Genomic DNA, 19,799 nt, shown 5'->3' with positions numbered 1-19,799 from the left:
AAAGGTTACATGATGATACAGAATTGATCTAAGTCATGGTTTAACTTACACTGGGATGTACCAAGAACCAATAGACTCAAAGCATGTACATGTACTGTGTATACACAAGTGTGTGTGTGTGTGGTGTGTGTGGTGTGTTTATAATATATACAGGTTGCTCTTAAAGGTTTTGGTTTGATAAAAGGTGGAACTATAATCTGAAAATGTAACAAGTTTGGCCTGAGCTACTGAAATTGGGTAAATAAAACTTCAAACCCTCCCTTTTTATTTGTTTAGTACTGTATATAAATGGTTTGTTAAAAACCTTTGTGAACCCCTTTGCATCTCAGGCAACCCCATGTAGGGTCCCAAACCCTAGGATGGCAATTTTCGACCCCTTGGAGTCACCTATAGGGTGCAAATGAATTTGCAGGATATTTTCACAATTTTTAGGCAAAAAAATGTTTTGGAAATGGAAAATCCAGTACATTTGAGACTTTAACAACATTTACACTTATCAGCCATAACATTAAAACCACCTCCTGGTTTCTACACTCACTGTCCATTATATCAGCTCCACTTACCATATAAGAGCACTTTGTAGTTCTACAATTACTAGCTGTAGTTTTCTGTTTCTCTGCATGCTTTGTTAGCCCCCTTTCATGCTGTTCTTCAATAGTCAGGACCCCCACAGGACCACAGAGTAGGTATTATTTGGGTGGTGGATCATTCTCAGCACTGCAATGACACTGACATGGTGGTGGTGTGTTAGTGTGTGTTGTGCTGGTATGAGCGGATAAGACACAGCAATGCTGATGGAGTTTTTAAACACCTCACTGTCACAGCTGGACTGAGAATATTCCACCAACCGAAAATATCCAGCCAACAGCGCCCATAGGCAGCGTCCTGTGACCACTGATGAAGGTCTAGAAGATGACCAACTCAAACAGCAGCAATAGATGAGCGATCGTCTCTGACTTTACGTCTACAAGGCGGAACAACTAGGTAAGAGTGTCTAATAGAGTGGACAGTGAGTGGACACGGTATTTAAAGACTCCAGCAGCGCTGCTGTGTCTGATCCACTCATGTCATTGTCACTGCAGTGCTGAGAATGATCCACCACCTAAATAATAGCTGCTCTGTGTGGGTCCTGACCATTGAAGAAGAGTTTGAAAGTCTCAGAAATGTTTAGACAGGTTATGACCACGAGGGAGCGCAGTGAGACTGTAACAGCAACACGAAGGCGAACTAATGAAGTGCAGCCGGGAATAAACACACAGACCCTACTGGATATAACACAGACTCACACACTCTCCGACAGTGTTTGGACTAATATCACATCTAGTGTTGATTTTGTGCTGGTTTTTTTTGCACAAGGAAAAGTTTAGGAATCTGGTGCGGGAGTTTCGTTTCTACACGCTGCGCGCGCTGTGCTGTTTGAGACGCGCGTGCTGTTCCGTATGTTTGTGTATAAAGCAGCTCGAGACTGTCAGCTGTCACACGCACGCGCCGCCGGTGTTTCTGGAGACTGTGAATGAACGGACTCTTATACAGCGGTGCACGGGAACCTGTGAGGAACCTGCGAGGAACCTGGATGCTTTTTACCCCTGTGTATGTTTTAGATGTATGCAGTGTCGTTGGCACATTGCACGCGTGCGGGATTTGTTTGTTACAGACTTGCAAATCATTCACGGAACCGGCGTGGAGCCGGTTCAGAGTCGGTTCTCGTTTAGAGGCGAACGGGTTTAAAGATCCAAGGACGTTTATTCAAATGGGATTTTCTGTCAAGTTAATGGTCAGCTCTGGAGATGCCAGTCCAGTTGTTTTGTGGATTTAATCTAACCTGCTAAGAAGATAACCAAAGCATTAATTTGTGGATATTTAACTCTTGGTTGAATTCCACCAAGTATTTACCAGCTCTCTTTTGGCAATAGGTATAGTAACTCACTGGTACCTGAAATGCCTAAGAGAAAGAGCAAAAGGTGAGCCTCTCACCCATCAGACTCACCTGGACTGCTAAAAGTACCTACAGAAAAACCTACCCTGGAGCCACCCACCCCACACCTATTGACACCAGTGGGTAGTGATTAGATGCCACATTTTATCGCAAAAATGATGAGCACCGGCCCCAACGTTGTCTACGAATGGCTGAAAACCCTGCAACTATGCCAGTACTTGGAAGCCTTCATGGATAATGGTTATGATGACCTGGAAGTTTGTAAGCAGATCGGCGACCCGGACCTGGATGCCATCGGAGTCTTCGTACCACACCACCGACAACGCATCCACGAGGCTGTCAGGCGGCTCAAAGACGACGACAAGCAAGGCTCCTCGGCTCTTTATTTCACCCTAGAGCCGTTCATCCCGAACTTGAACACTAATGAGTCTAGACTGAGAGGATCCAGGTCCTGGACAGAGCAGATCAGCATGACGTACACTGGGCCACACAGAAATCTGAGTCTTGGGAATCACAGGAGTCTTGTGGCGTATCCGAAACTGAAACTGAAGATCATGATCAGGGATAAACTCATTAGGGATGGGATTAACCTGGCCCGGCCACCATATTCTAACAAGGTAAGTTTTGCTTTGGTGAATCAGATGTAGATATGGTGTCACAAAACGTAGAATAATTTAACAGTAATTGCTGACTTTGGTACATGCTAATTAAGTTGCATGCTACTTCTTTCTTTTAGGCAGTGGAGCAGGGATTCAAATAGCCAAAAAAATCACCAAACTTCATAACATTTTACATAACCTGGCTGTATGGATACTGTATGGATATTTCAAATACCGCCATACCGTAGTATAGACAATACAACAGCTTTAGGCTTCAATGGGCAGCAAATCATGTAATATTGTTCACAGCTAAAAGTGCTGTGCAAATTAGATACATCTCACGAGTTAGCCAGGTAGCGTTATCATGACAGTGTTAACAGATGAGAGAGGTTTCCTCGATATGGTGAAAAAATAAACAAAAACAAATGGAGGATGAAGAGAGGAAGAACAAATATGCACCGGAAGAACCTGTCAAAGAAATGAGCTGTGTCTGCAGTTTAGAACAGACTAAAACACTATATACTGCGCATATGCAAGGACACCATTCCTCTATAGACAGTTGAGAAAAAAGCTTTCAGAGCAATAATTAAAACTGTGGATTCCAGGTAAGTCTTACGGGGCAAAAATACTTCAGGTCAGTTGCTAAACCAACGTTATAAGCGAACTGGAAGCGGAGATATTCACTGATCAGCCATAACAATAAAACCACCTCCTGGTTTCTACACACACTGTCCATTTTATCAGCTCCACTACTATATAGGAGCACTTTGTAGTCCTACAATTACTGACTGTAGTCCATCTATTTCTCTACATGCTTTTTTAGCCTGCTTTCACCCTGTTCTTCATTGGTCAGGACCCCCACAGGACCACCACAGATTAGGTATTATTTAAGTGGTGGATCATTCTCAGCACTGCAGTGACACTGACATGGTGGTGGTGTGTTAGTGTGTGTTGTGCTGGTATGAGTGGATCAGACACAGCAGCGCTGCTGGAGTTTTTAAATACCGTGTCCACTCACTGTCCACTCTATTAGACACTCTTACCTAGTTGGTCCACCTTGTAGATGTAAAGTCAGAGACGATCGCTCATCTAATGCTGCTGTTTGAGTTGGTCATCTTCAAAACCTTCATTAGACGCTGCCCACGGGGCGCTGTTGGCTGGATATTTTTGGTTGGTGGACTATTCTCAGTCCAGCAGTGACAGTGAGGTGTTTAAAAACTACAGCAGAGCTGCTGTGTCTGATCCACTCATACCAGCACAACACACACTAACCCACCACCACCATGTCAGTGTCACTGCAGGGCTGAGAATGATCCACCACCCAAATAATACCTGCTCTGTGGTGGTCCTGTGGGGGTCCTGACCATTGAAGAACAGGGTGAAAGCAGGCTTAAAAGGTATGTAGAGAAACAGATGGACTACAGTCAGTAATTGTACAAGGAAGAAACAAGGAGGTGGTTTAAATGTCATGGCTGATCGGTGTATATGCTTCCCACTCTTTTCTGTTCAAGCTTGACAGTGCCCCTGTGCACAATGCAAGATCTATAAAGATTTAACAAGTTTGTTGTGTACAGCAAGTTGTAGATCACAAATATTTAATGCAGTTAAGGTCAGATCAGTGAACAGGCCCCTCAAGCACATCAGTTTTCTTTTTTTTATGTATACTGGAATGAAACTTTAAATTGCCACATTTTTTATTTAAAAAGTGAATAATTTCTGGTAGTTTTGCTGACAGCAGACTGTGAATCAGCTAAAACGGTTGGAGAATAGAGTGTTCCTCCAGAGCTTAAAGGCTCTGTTCCGTGGAGCCTATGAACACAGCTACGAGCTCAGTGATTAGAGACGATCCTGAATGCGTAAATGCTAATTATTTTTGCTTGTTGTGGTTATTTGAGATAAGGAAGACGTCTTGTGGATTATCTTAATTTAACGGTGCAGAGGACAGAGTCTGGTCTGTAATTAGAGTGTGTTGCCCTAAAAACATTAACTTTACCTTTCAGCCTTCTAAATATTCTCACATCTAATTTAATTTATTAATTGGTTTGTTAAAACTTACCCTTTAGTCTTCATTATAATATAAAGAGTATCAGGCAAGGTTACCTATATGGTCAAAACTACACTGGGAGGCATGACGTCTCTGTTTAGCACTGTTGCCGTACAGCAAGAAGGTCCTGAGTTCGATCCCCAGATGGGACGGTCTGGGTCCTTTCGCTGTGGAGTTTGCATGTTCTTCCCATGTCAGCGTGGGTTTCCTCCTGGAGCTTCGGGTTTCCTCCCACAGTCCAAAGACGCAAGTGTTTGACATTAAACTTGTGAACTGATGAATTTTGTGTAACCAGTAACTACCGTTTCTGTCATGAATGTAACCAAAGTGTAAAACATGATGTTAAAATCCTAATAAATAACAAAACAACACTATATGAACAAAAGTATTGGGACACACCTCTTCCTTCGTGCATCTAGGTGTTACATTCACTACCCCTGCCACAGATGTATAAAATCATGTCAATGTCTCTCTATTATGATTTTCTATCACACTTCTCTATCTGGCAGTTTGGTGAAGTCTGGATTTGGCAAATTCCAGAAGAACATTACCTGATTGTGCCAACTGTTAAGTTTGATGGAAGAGGGATATGGAATTGTTTTCAGGGGTTAGCGCTTTTCCACCAAAAGAACCCTGGTTCTTGAACCGGTTCTGTTCAGGTTTCTTTGAACCTTGGTGTTTTGTAGAGAACCGACCCGCGTTTCCACCAGTTTTTGCAAACCAAGCCTGCGTCATCAACGGTGGGCGTTACATAAAGAAAGTAAAGAGGAGCAACATGATGGCGGAGCGTATAGATTACCTGCGAACACTTGTGCTGTTGTTACAGATGTTTGTTTCTATGCAAAAAGCATTGCTCAACTATTGGTGATAAGAAGATGTAGCTGCGTTTGTCTCAGTTGTTGTTTTCTATAGTTCATTGATGTGAGAAGCATTTTTGCGTTTCGCTCTCACCACGACCCTCGGCGCAAATAGCCAGCTTCTCATGTAAAAGCACCCAAACCTCTACACTGTGACACGCCCACTGATGACGTCACGGTTCGCGGTAAGAACGCAAGTTCGCTGTGTGGAATCTCTTTTTTTCAAGTTTGAGAACTTGTCCAGTAAAGGGAAATCTTAATGCTTCAGCATATTAAAACAGTTTGGACTAAGACACATGCTTTCAACTTTGTGGGAACAGTTTGGGGAAAGCACTTTCTGTTCCAGCATGACAGTGCCCCAGTTCACAAAACAAAAGGTCCATAAAGGCATGCTCTTCTTGGATGAATAGGCAATCATTCCCACAGACACATTCCAAAATCTTGTACAAAAGGCCAGAAGAGTGGAAGGTTTAATAGCTGTGAAAGGGGTCCAATTCCATATTAATGCTTATGGTTTTTCATTGGGATGTCATAAAAGCTCCTGGAGTTGTCCCAATACTTTTGTCCATGTTGTGTATCTGAACAGTACTAGATAAAGAGATGATGACAATCGAAGTGGGGTATAACTGCAGGCTAAAAAACCCCAGATGGGTGGGGCTTTACTCCAAAAGGGAATTCACGGCTTAAAAGTGCTTTAATAAGTCAAGTAAAGTCAAATTTATTTGTACAGCGCTTTTTACAATAGACATTGTCTCAAAGCAACTTTACAGAATCCAGGACCAACAGATCAAAAACCCCTATCGAACAAGCCGAGGGTGACAGTGGCAAGGAAAAACTCCCTTACAATTACAGGAAGAAACCTTGAGAGAAACCAGACTCAGCAGGGACCTGGAGGATACTTTAAATAAATATTATTTACACAAATCATACAAACAAAAAATTAAATTGAACTGAAAGTTATAACTAGCAAAAAATAAATAAATGAATAAATAATAAAAATAATTGCAGTTCTTCATTGTTCAGTCCAGTCTGTGATAAAGTCCGTTGTAAGTTCTGGACATTTTTGGCGCAAACACGCCAGGTACCCATTCCATCTAGTAGGAGCAGCATTATTGGCACTGCAGTCTCGACTTGCAGTCTTTAACCTCGAGAGGGTGAACAGGTTTCCGTCAGAACCACCTTGGTGTAAAACAACAGAAGATGCTTCAATAAGATGCTGAGAAGTTTGGCGAGTTTTCTGGATTGCTGTTTATGGTTATCTTAAGTTTAATACGTGGTCCGAAGCACAGACCACAATGCTCATTTGATTTATTTGATCATCTGAAACATGTGTAGTGGACTTTGAACGACATTGTAATTAGTAGTTCTAGTTTTAAGATTTCATTACTGTCTATAAGTCTAGCTAATCTCCGTTTGTGTTCAAATCAAAATACATTTTTTCTATCTGTTTTTGCACCAATCAGTAAAATTGTACATGTGACCTGCACAAGTTTGCTTTTATAAATATGAAGTAGAGTAAGTTAATTATTTATTTATTAATCACAGTCTGAGCTTTGTGACCAGTGAAAGTCAGTGACACTGATATTCTTATTTAGTCGTAAGGACTATCAACTTGTAGTGTGTGGAAGCCCCCTTGGAGAGAGACTAATGGCGCTTAGCTACTTGCCCTGTCCTCCGAAGAAACACACACAGGAGACGACCAGTGCAGGGTAATGGGAGTATTTATTAGGCATAGAAGCACCCACACCTCCACTTAACACAATCCAGGATAGCAGCAGTGGAATAGAACAGTCAGGCTACAACCCTAGCTAATCACCATGCATGCTTATCTATCGATGTCTGAACGCTCTCTCTCACAATAATGCACAGGGCAGCACGATTTTATTATTTATTTATTATTAAGCCTCAGTCCACAAATTCATTCCCATCAATCCAATTACTTTGTGTATGAAACTAAAAACATTTTTGATTATGCTGTCTTACCTTTTACTTTGTTGTACAGAATGGAGGAGATTGTTGTCCTATGCAAAGAGTTCTGTAGGAATACCCTCTCTGATAGGGTTTTCCTAGTTCTACACGTCTCACTTATTTTTAGAAATTACCATCTGTTTTACATTTAATTAGTTTGAAAGGTCACATTAAGGATAGAAAAGATGTGATACAACTACGTTTTTGGTTTTACATTAGAAGGAATAGTGCAATTTAAAGTATGTAGACATTTGCTGTGTATAGTGGATATAAAAAAATAAGTGTGGTGTGCACACCGTCTTTTAATAAAGGATGTGGCTGTTTTCAGAATTAACCAATCACATTCAGTCTCATGTTAAAAAGACCTGCTAAAGTGATTCGGTTTTTCTAGTAGAATTTTAATGATGTGTACTTTACATTGCATCTTACCGCAAACGCTATGATTCCCAAAGAGCTAACAAATGATCAAAGGAAACTTATTGTAGGGTATCAGTCAGGAGAAGGGTACAACCAAATCCAAAGCATTACATACAGTATACCATGGAACACAGTTAAGACGGTTACAACTAGTGGATAAAAAATGGCACAACAGTGACATTACCAAGACCTGGACGTCCCTCTAAATTTGATGAAAAGACAAGTAAAAAACTGATCCAGGATGCTGTGATAAGGCCAACAGTAGCAACATTCAAGGAGCTGCAGGAATTACTTACAAGTACTGGTTGTGTACTACATGTGACAACAATCTCCCATATTTCACGTATGTCTGGCCTGTGGGGTAGAGTGGCAAGATGGAAGCCTTTTCTTACAAAGAAAACCATCTATGCCCGGTTACATTTTGCAAAAACCTACATGAAATTTGCTTTGTTTTGGTCGGATTAAACCAAGGTTGAACTTTTTGACCATATCTCCAAAAGGTATGTTTGGTGCAAGAACAGCACCACCATACATGAGAAAAAACATTCTCCCACTGAAGCATTGTGGTGGCAGCATTATGTTCTGGGGCTGTTTCTCCTCAGCTAAAATTGGGGCTTTAGTTAAGGTGGAGTTAATTATGAACAGTTCTTCATCAGTGGTCACAGGACGCTGCCCATGGGGTGTTGTTGGCTGGATATATTTTTGGTTGGTGGACTATTCTCAGTCCAGCAGTGACAGTGAGGTGTTTAAATACTCAATCAGCATTGCTGTGTCTGATCCACTCATACCAGCACAACACACACTAACACACCACCACCATGTCAGTGTCATTGCAGTGCTGAGAATCATCCACCACCCAAATAATACCTGCTCTGTAGTGGTCCTGGGAGGGTCCTGACCATTGAAGAACAGCTTGAAAGGGGGCTAACAAAACATGCAGAGAAACAGATGGAGTACAGTCAGTAATTGTAGAACTACAAAGTGCTTCTAAATGGTAAGTGGAGCTGATAAAATGGACAGTGAGTGTAGAAACAAGGAGGTGGTTTTAATGTTATGGCTGATCGGTGTATATCCACTGTATAAAACAAATGCTTAGATTGAAAGTCTAACATTTCAGTTTTAATGTAGTTTTAATGATATTTCTAAATTGCTAAATGAATTATATAGTCAAATTCAACTAGAAGTATTAAAATAACCAATAAGCTAAAAGCACAAAATGAAAATTATGCAGTGACATGCAAACAAGTTTTATTCTTGTAGACATTTTAATGTCAAGCATGCCAGTAAGACAAGGTCAACAACACTCACTATTTCCTCTACTTATTTTAATTAGTATTAAGTAAAACCTTCTGCTTCAAAAAACAATCCTGGGAACAGAAGTCAGGCCAATCCACAGTGGAATAAAACCCCCCCTTTACTCCTCATTTGCCTACTCTATTGTAAACCAGTGGACATGCCTTAAAGAGGCACTTGAGGTAAAAGCAGAGATGTTGTAGTTTACCCTGTATACCACATGGAATTCTCTGGAGAACGTTTTCCACTTGACTGTGGTGCCTGTGGTAATGTTATATAGCAGGACTCGAGGGGAGGGGGGGGGGAGACGTATACACAACAGAAAATTGCACATGCTAGTACAATTATTTACAAGCTGTCTACAAATTACTTAAAATGTTAAAAATGATATTTTTGCAGCCTGTAGGATTGTTGTATTTTCTCTTGCAATTTTTTCTGCTGTCTTGTGACTGTACATTTATGCGCTACATAATTTAGTTGACAAGGAAAAAATTCAAGTACACAACGAACAACGTCTTATTTTAATTCAAAATGTCTTAAAAACATGTATTTAACATTTAATTATTAAAAAAAAAACTGACATGACATTTTTTTAAAATTACTTAATACAGGAGGGCGGCACGGTGGCTAAGTGGGTAACACTGTCGCCTCACAGCAAGAAGGTCCTGGGTTCAATCCCCAGGTGGGGTGGTCTGGGTCCTTTCTGTGTGGAGTTTGCATGTTCTCCCCGTGTCTGTGTGGGTTTCTTCCAGATGCTCCGGTTTCCTACCACAGTCCAAAGACATGCAAGTGAGGTGAATTGGAGATACAAAATTGTCCATGACTGTGTTAGATATAACCTTGTAAACTGATGAACCTTGTGTAATGAGTAACTACCGTTCCTGTGATGAATGTAACCAAAGTGTAAAACATGATGTTAAAATCCTAATAAACAAACAATTCCTTTTGGAAAAGGATGTCGTACAAGCTTATAGTCAAGTGTCCACAGCCTATAGACTGGGGTAGTGAAATTAATTTAAAATGCATGATGTGCTCTTAGTTAAAATAATGAACCAAGTTATACAATTACTATTAAATAAATAATAAATAAATCATTTAATAACAGCTGATAACTGCAGTGATAAAGAACACAATAGAAATAAGTCAGGAAAAGCAGTAGACACAGTAAAAGTGTGAATAAACCCGGTTGTCTGGGCGTCATCTAGCGGGCATAACTGGCAGTGCCTGCAGTAGACACATTTCTGCTAGGACGGGATGACTGGGCTATGTGGGTGGGGTCTTCAAACGCTGTGTAAGGACCCTAATTAGCAGATAGAGAGGCGCCTGTGTAGAATGCATGGATGAAAAAGGGTTCGGCTAAGGGCTGCATGTGGGTCAGAGGAGGCGTGAGCAGCAATATACCCACCTCGACTGCAATCGGGGATCCCCCAGCAGCGGAAGACAAATTGACTACGCTAAATTGAGAGAAAATAGGAGAAAAGGCATAAATAAAATAAAAAAAGTGTGAATAAACACAGACAGTTATTTAAACACAGACAGGTTTGATTTCAGGCTGCCACGTAAAATATAATTCTCACCTGTCTGTAACCTAACCATCAAAGTCAAGCTGTCATCTTAACGTTTCTTCAGTAACACTACAATTCCAGCAGAGCTGAGAAAAAGCTATTTCAAAGACTTCAGCTCTCCAATAAGCCAGTAATAACATTAATTCTGAAGGTAATAAACTTGGAACAGTGGCAAATGTAGCCGTGCCAGCCAGATATATTTTTGCCAAAGGCTTAGACAGAACTCATCTGCCCATAAGTCGATTAATTGCTGCCATCGTAAATATTTAAGATTGGCTTAACTGGTTGTGATTATATGATTATGCCAATATTGTGACAGGTCCGAAATAATAACACCTGACCATGGGCTTGTTGGACGCCCAATTCTAAAACCATGGGCATAATTATGAGATTGGCTTAACTGGTTGGGATTATATGATTATGCCAATATTGTGACAGGACTGAAATAATAAAAACACCTGACCATGGGCTTGTTGGATGCCCCATTCTAAAACCATGGGCATAATTATGAGTTTGCCCCTCCTTCTTGGGCCTATAACAGCCTCCAGGCTTTACACATAATTTTGGAGTGTGTGTGTGTGTAAATTTAGTTTGTGGAGGTTGGAAAAAAGGCCTGGCTTGCAGCTGACGTTCCGTTTAATCCCAAAGATTGATGTCAGGGCCTTCCACAAACTGTTGCCACAAAGTTAAAGGCATTTTATTTATTTATTTATCTATACAGTGGTACCTTGTAACTCAACGTCCCCTGAACTCAAATTCTTTGAAACTCAATGCCCTCCCTTAAACTCAACATTTCCCTTAAACTCAACGTTTCTCTTAAACTCAGCGTGTTCAGTTTGTAAAAAAAAAAAAAAAAAAAAAAAAAATAAACAATAATCAGCCGCTTTGTTCGGCGCTCGACTTAAGCGGTGTGGTAATACATCATCAAAGTGCGAATATGAGAAAAATCTGCATTTGTGTGGAATACAGGTCAAATCCACTCCTAAAGTGTCCACATGTACAGTGTATCACAAAAGTGAGTACACCCCTCACATTTCTGCAGATATTTAAATATATCTTTTCATGGGACAACACTGACAAAATGACACTTTGACACAATGAAAAGTAGTCTGTGTGCAGCTTATATAACAGTGTAAATTTATTCTTCCCTCAAAATAACTCAATATACAGCCATTAATGTCTAAACCACCGGCAACAAAAGTGAGTACACCCCTTAGTGAAAGTTCTTGAAGTGTCAATATTTTGTGTGGCCACCATTATTTCCCAGAACTGCCTTAACTCTCCTGGGCATGGAGTTTACCAGAGCTTCACAGGTTGCCACTGGAATGCTTTTCCACTCCTCCATGACGACATCACGGAGCTGGCTGATATTCGAGACTTTGCGCTCCTCCACCTTCCGCTTGAGGATGCCCCAAAGATGTTCTATTGGGTTTAGGTCTGGAGACATGCTTGGCCAGTCCATCACCTTTACCCTCAGCCTCTTCAATAAAGCAGTGGTCGTCTTAGAGGTGTGTTTGGGGTCATTATCATGCTGGAACACTGCCCTGTGACCCTGTTTCCGGAGGGAGGGGATCATGCTCTGCTTCAGTATTCCACAGTACATATTGGAGTTCATGTGTCCCTCAATGAAATGTAACTCCCCAACACCTGCTGCACTCATGCAGCCCCAGACCATGGCATTCCCACCACCATGCTTGACTGTAGGCATGACACACTTATCTTTGTACTCCTCACCTGATTGCCGCCACACATGCTTGAGACCACCTGAACCAAACAAATTAATCTTGGTCTCATCAGACCATAGGACATGGTTCCAGTAATCCATGTCCTTTGTTGACATGTCTTCAGCAAACTGTTTGCGGGCTTTCTTGTGTAGAGACTTCAGAAGAGGCTTCCTTCTGGGGTGACAGCCATGCAGACCAATTTGATGTAGTGTGCGGCGTATGGTCTGAGCACTGACAGGCTGACCCCCCACCTTTTCAATCTCTGCAGCAATGCTGACAGCACTCCTGCGTCTATCTTTCAAAGACAGCAGTTGGATGTGACGCTGAGCACGTGCACTCAGCTTCTTTGGACGACCAACGCGAGGTCTGTTCTGAGTGGACCCTGCTCTTTTAAAACGCTGGATGATCTTGGCCACTGTGCTGCAGCTCAGTTTCAGGGTGTTGGCAATCTTCTTGTAGCCTTGGCCATCTTCATGTAGCGCAACAATTCATCTTTTAAGGTCCTCAGAGAGTTCTTTGCCATGAGGTGCCATGTTGGAACTTTCAGTGACCAGTATGAGAGAGTGTGAGAGCTGTACTACTAAATTGAACACACCTGCTCCCTATGCACACCTGAGACCTAGTAACACTAACAAATCACATGACATTTTGGAGGGAAAATGACAAGCAGTGCTCAATTTTGACATTTAGGGGTGTAGTCTCTTAGGGGTGTACTCACTTTTGTTGCCGGTGGTTTAGACATTAATGGCTGTATATTGAGTTATTTTGAGGGAAGAATAAATTTACACTGTTATATAAGCTGCACACAGACTACTTTTCATTGTGTCAAAGTGTCATTTTGTCAGTGTTATCCCATGAAAAGATATACTTAAATATCTGCAGAAATGTGAGGGGTGTACTCACTTTTGTGATACACTGTATCTGTGTTTAGCTGGACTTTCCCCACTGTTTCACTGAAAAACTTGTGTTACAGCTCGAGGTTCTGAGAAATTCTGAGAATCAGCTTTTTATTTCAGTATTTTTATATTATATTTGTGTTATTTTCAGGGTATAAGTGTTAAAAACAACCCCATTATTTTACAATAGCCTAAAATATATGCAAGTCTATGGAACCATGGAACACGTTAACAGGTTTCCCATACATCCTTATGGGGAAAAATACCTTAAAACTCAACGCCTTTTAAACTCAACGCTAGTCCCAGAATCAATTGACGTTGAGTTTCACGATACCACTGTATTTTATTTTAAATAGCTGTTAGCAATGAGTGTGTCTGAAATGTCTGAACTAAATAATCAAGAGGGGTTTCTGAGAACAAAAAAACACTTCCGATGCCTAACAGTGGCAGTGGGCAATCACCACATTACCCAGACAAACTGACCAGAGCGAACGAAAGAACAAAATTAATGAGACATTATGTGGGAGTTGAATGACCAATTTTATTTTACTCGCACAACCTTTTCAAATGTCATTTCCACTCACTTCCTTTAGGAATGCAAGAAATGTTAGCAGGTTGTTCTGGATTGCTTTCTCAATCCAATTTTCTATGCCGTCAGCATTATGCAACTGAATTATTGGAACACACATCCCCTTCTAAAAGCTTTATGAATTTGAGTTTGTTGTGTGTTGTGGCCACGACATTTGTATTCATTAATATTAATGATTTAAATGATTTAAAATGCTTGGAAGTATTAATTCAGCAAATTAGCACACATATAATTCATTATTATAAAATGCAAAAGCTCATAACTTCTCTTATCTGTAAAACTAGCTTGACTGCACTCATTAGACTCAACCACTAGCATTACAATAGAAAAGACTCAAAGCTCTGTACAGATCTACAAAAATGTCTTACAGATTTTACAGGTCAGGAATGTCATTTGTAAGTCATTCCCAAGCAACTTTAGTTTGCAGGGACATTGGTACAAGCGACTGTTTGTACCACAAATACATGGAAGAGGTCTTCGAAGTAAGGAAGAAGACCCAAATTGTCATCTTAGGCTAAGAGGTCTTTTGTCTGGATCAGGGGTGCCCAATACGTCGATCACCTCATTCAAACAGGTCAATGTGATTGACATGAGACGTGCCGACTGTTTCTTTAATTTGCTGTTCGTTACCATAGCTACGCTTCAGCCCGCCTAAAGCTTTGCGAATCTAGAAAGTTTTCATTAATCAGTAGCCAGTTTGCACCATTTTTTTTTGCATTTTTCTTTTTGTTACCTACACTGTTCGTGAATATGAGTGCGCAACCAAGCACAAAGTGGTTCAATTCAAGCAAGACCACTGCAAAGATGGCTGTTTCGTTCATACGTGAAAGAAGCCGACGGAGAATTTTCAGGTCCCATGTTACATAGAGAAATTTTAACCCTACAATCTGATATGAAGGGCCTCTGCTGGACAATTTAAGAACTTGCTGGCTGAGGAAAAATATCCAAACATATACAGTGTATCACAAAAGTGAGTACACCCCTCACATTTCTGCAGATATTTAAGTATATCTTTTCATGGGACAACACTGACAAAATGACACTTTGACACAATGAAAAGTAGTCTGTGTGCAGCTTATATAACAGTGTAAATTTATTCTTCCCTCAAAATAACTCAATATACAGCCATTAATGTCTAAACCACCGGCAACAAAAGTGAGTACACCCCTTAGTGAAAGTTCCTGAAGTGTCAATATTTTGTGTGGCCACCATTATTTCCCAGAACTGCCTTAACTCTCCTGGGCATGGAGTTTACCAGAGCTTCACAGGTTGCCACTGGAATGCTTTTCCACTCCTCCATGACGACATCACGGAGCTGGCGGATATTCGAGACTTTGCGCTCCTCCACCTTTCGCTTGAGGATGCCCCAAAGATGTTCTATTGGGTTTAGGTCTGGAGACATGCTTGGCCAGTCCATCACCTTTACCCTCAGCCTCTTCAATAAAGCAGTGGTCGTCTTAGAGGTGTGTTTGGGGTCATTATCATGCTGGAACACTGCCCTGCGACCCAGTTTCCGGAGGGAGGGGATCATGCTCTGCTTCAGTATTTCACAGTACATATTGGAGTTCATGTGTCCCTCAATGAAATGTAACTCCCCAACACCTGCTGCACTCATGCAGCCCCAGACCATGGCATTCCCACCACCATGCTTGACTGTAGGCATAACACACTTATCTTTGTACTCCTCACCTGATTGCCACCACACATGCTTGAGACCATCTGAACCAAACTAATTAATCTTGGTCTCATCAGACCATAGGACATGGTTCCAGTAATCCATGTCCTTTGTTGACATGTCTTCAGCAAACTGTTTGCGGGCTTTCTTGTGTAGAGACTTCAGAAGAGGCTTCCTTCTGGGGTGACAGCCATGCAGACCAATTTGATGTAGTGTGCGGCGTATGGTCTGAGCACTGACAGGCTGACCCCCCACCTTTTCAATCTCTGCAGCAATGCTGACAGCACTCCTGCGCCTATCTTTCAAAGACAGCAGTTGGATGTGACGCTGAGCACGTGCACTCAGCTTCTTTGGACGACCAACGCGAGGTCTGTTCTGAGTGGACCCTGCTCTTTTAAAATGCTGGATGATCTTGGCCACTGTGCTGCAGCTCAGTTTCAGGGTGTTGGCAATCTTCTTGTAGCCTTGGCCATCTTCATGTAGCGCAACAATTCGTCTTTTAAGATCCTCAGAGAGTTCTTTGCCATGAGGTGCCATGTTGGAACTTTCAGTGACCAGTATGAGAGAGTGTGAGAGCTGTACTACTAAATTGAACACACCTGCTCCCTATGCACACCTGAGACCTAGTAACACTAACAAATCACATGACATTTTGGAGGGAAAATGACAAGCAGTGCTCAATTTGGACATTTAGGGGTGTAGTCTCTTTGGGGTGTACTCACTTTTGTTGCCGGTGGTTTAGACATTAATGGCTGTATATTGAGTTATTTTGAGGGAAGAATAAATTTACACTGTTATATAAGCTGCACACAGACTACTTTTCATTGTGTCAAAGTGTCATTTTGTCAGTGTTGTCCCATGAAAAGATATACTTAAATATCTGCAGAAATGTGAGGGGTGTACTCACTTTTGTGATACACTGTAAATATGTGGATTAACCTACTTGTGTGAATTAGCCGTTTCCTACATGAAAATAATTAAGTCTAAATATCGATCCACGCTTACTGATGAACGCTTGAAAGGCTGTTTGAGAATTTGTATCAGTAGCTATTGTTCAGACTACATAAACCTGACTGACACCATTCAGTGCAAATCATCAGAATAAGGTTATAGTGGGATTTTTCACTCACTTGCCCTGTTTTTTGAAAAATGATGAGGCCAACTTTTTTTTAAAGTAGATTGCGATGACCTGTCTACTGAAATAGTAGATCTCAAGCCACGAAAGTATGGGCACCCCTGGTCTGGATGGTCAGATGTAATCCAGTATGTAAGTATTCTGGCCTATTTAGTTAGAAGAGCATCTAATGTTAAAATAAATGGCCTGGTTTATAATTGACTTCCCCACACAATTTATCCCAAATGATCCTCTGTACAAACTGAGGAAAAAAGAAAAAGGAAAAGAGGTCCAAACGTTGCTAAGAATTAATTTGTTTTGGAGGTCTGATGCAATCCAAAATACTTTAAAAAACATAAATTACAAGATGAATTGAAACACAGGTAATTCTTCACAGTCAAATAATATTACATCATCTTGGGCTTAAAGGCTACTGTGCTTCAAATCCCCTGCTTCAAAGCTATATTTAATAATATAGACAGTTATTTTTAGTTATTTGTCCACAATGACCAGTGGTGTGGTATCCAAACCCAGGAATATTATGTCCTTTGTCAAGGGCACAACAGTAGGTGGGGGTTATAAGTTTGCAGGCTGCTTTGTTGCCAGTACCACAGATGTGTTGCAGAATTACATCGCAGTTTTAGAATATTGGATGTTGTTTGTTTATTGTTTATCAGTATTATAATGTCGTGTTTTACACTTTGGTTATATTCATGATCGAACACATCTGCCTTCACACGCATACAAACTTGAGTGACATCCCATTCCTAATCCATAGGGTTTACTATGATGTCGACCCACCCTTTGCAGCTATAACAGCTTCAACTCTTCTGGGAAGGCTTTCCACAAGGTTTAGGAGTGTGTTTATGTGCATTTTTGACCATTCTTCCAGAAGCGTATTTGTGAGGTCAGACACTAATGTTGGACGAGAAGGCCTGGCTCGCAGTCTCCGCTCTAATTCATCCCAAAGGTGTTCTATCAGGTTGCAGCCAGTCAAGTTTTTCCACACCAAACTCGCTCATCCATGTCTTTATGGACCTTGCTTTGTGCACTGGTGCGCAGTCATGTTGAAACATCCCCAAACTGTTCTCAAAAAGTTGGGAGCATGAAATTGTCCAAAATCTTTTGGTATGCTGAAGTATTAAGAGTTTCTTTGACTGGAACTATGGGGCCGAGCCCAATTCCTGAAAAACAACACCATACCATAATCCCCCCTCCACCAAACTTTACACTTGACACAATGCAGTCAGACAAGTACCGTTCTCCTGGCAACTGCCAAACCCAGACTCGTCTATCAGATTGACAGGCGGAGAAGCGTGATTCGTCACTCCAGAGAACACGTCTCCACTGCTCTAGAGTCCAGTGGCGGCATGCGTTACACCACTGCATCTGACGCTTTGCATTGCACTTGGTGATGTAAGGTTGGATGCAGCTGCTCGTTCATGGAAACCCATTCCATGAAGCTCTCTACACACTGTTCTTGAGCTAATCTGAAGGCCACATGAAGTTCGGAGGTCTGTAGCGATTGACTCTGCAGAAAGTTGGCGACCTCTGTGCACTATGCGCCTCAGCATCCGCTGACCCCGCTCTGTCATTTTACGTGGCCTATCACTTTGTGGCTGAGTTGCTGTCGTTCCCAATCGCTTCCACTTTGTTATAATACCACTGACAGTTGACTGTGGAATATTTAGTAGTGAGGAAATTTCCTGACTGGACTTGTTGCACAGGTGGCATCCTATCACGGTACCACGCTGGAATTCACTGAGCTCCTGAGAGCGACCCATTCTTTCACTAATGTTTGTAGAAGCTGTCTGCATGCCTAGGTGCTTGGTTTTATACACCTGTGGCCATGGAAGTTATTGGAACACCTGAATTCAATGATTTGGATAGGTGAGTGAATACTTTTGGCAATATAATGTAGTTACAGGTTACACATGATTTATCAATTCAAGCTCAATGTCAAACACATTCAATGGGGATTTTGTATCTCCAATCTAACTTTTATGTCTTTGGACTGTGAGAAAAAATCATAGTGCTTGGAGGAAACCCACACAGACATGGGGAGAACATGCAAACTCCACACAAAAATGAACCAAACTTGTGAATGAAACCCAGAACCTTCTTCTAAAATCTTGAATGCAATAGATTGTTCCAACAAGACAATGGTCCAAAACACATTTCAGAGCAGAGACAGATCAGGGTATGACTTTTATTTTCTGAGTGGCTAGATTTGAGGCACTGATTTTAGTTTAATTCATGGCTTAAAGCGCTCAGGTGGCACAGCGTTAAAACAAGCTAGCACACCAGAGCTGACATTTCTAACTCGTCGGTTCTAAACTCAGCTCTGCCATCCAGCAGGCTGGGCGCCTACATGAACAACGATTGGCTGTTGTTTGAGGCGGGTGCCGGACGGGACCTCATAACTGATGCAGTTACAACCTCTGCTGGCTGATTGATGGTGCACAGAGATGAGAGATAATGAGGATAAGGGTGTGTCTCTCCGTACACAAAGCTTATCCACATATGAACTCATCTTATGCAGGTCAAAAGATGCAGTCGGCGACTGCACATGTGTCGGAGGGGGGTGTGTTATTCACGACTCTCCTCAATCAGGGTGGAGATCAGCATCAGTAGAGAGGAAGCATAGGGTGATTGGATACGACTAGATTGGAAGGAAAATTGGGGAAAACTGCAAAAAAAAAAAAAAAGTGGTCATGAGGAATCAGCCCTGATATGCTAAATCTACTAGCACAGTTGAGTGCATGGACATTAAAAAAAACCATCTTTTTAACCATTATATCAGATCTCTATTACAAAATGATTTTAAAATGGGGTTACTTTCTTAAAATGAACTGTATGTGACTAACAATCCTAAGAAAACAATAATAACGGCATCAATAAATTTAGATATGTCACTAATTCTTTAATTCTTACTACTTTGCTCACTATTAATGTATCATGCAGACTGGGATGCAGCTATTTGTACTAACTTTCAATTGAACCCACACTGGGACAGGGCTATGATTCATGGTTTTGTTTCCGGCTGGGCATTTTGCACACTCCCGATTTATGTCTGACCTTTGATCAGAGGTGGAAAGTAACGAATTACATTTACTCGCGTT

General features: G+C 41.3%; 1 protein-coding gene across 1 annotated transcript in view; it reads left to right on the top strand.

Annotated features, from left to right (window-relative positions):
• Positions 1-2,043: 2,043 nt before the first annotated feature.
• sash1a (SAM and SH3 domain containing 1a) overlaps positions 2,044-19,799 on the top strand; it is a 515,589-nt gene continuing 497,833 nt past the window's right edge. The window contains exon 1 of the mRNA XM_063001943.1: positions 2,044-2,553. Coding sequence (XP_062858013.1) covers positions 2,071-2,553 — 483 coding nt within the window. The 5' untranslated portion in view covers positions 2,044-2,070. The remainder of the gene's footprint in view (positions 2,554-19,799) is intronic.

The sequence above is a fragment of the Trichomycterus rosablanca genome, chromosome 9 (assembly GCF_030014385.1).
Source record: "Trichomycterus rosablanca isolate fTriRos1 chromosome 9, fTriRos1.hap1, whole genome shotgun sequence".
Lineage (NCBI taxonomy): Eukaryota > Metazoa > Chordata > Actinopteri > Siluriformes > Trichomycteridae > Trichomycterus > Trichomycterus rosablanca.
This window is presented reverse-complemented; position numbering and strand designations above follow the sequence as displayed.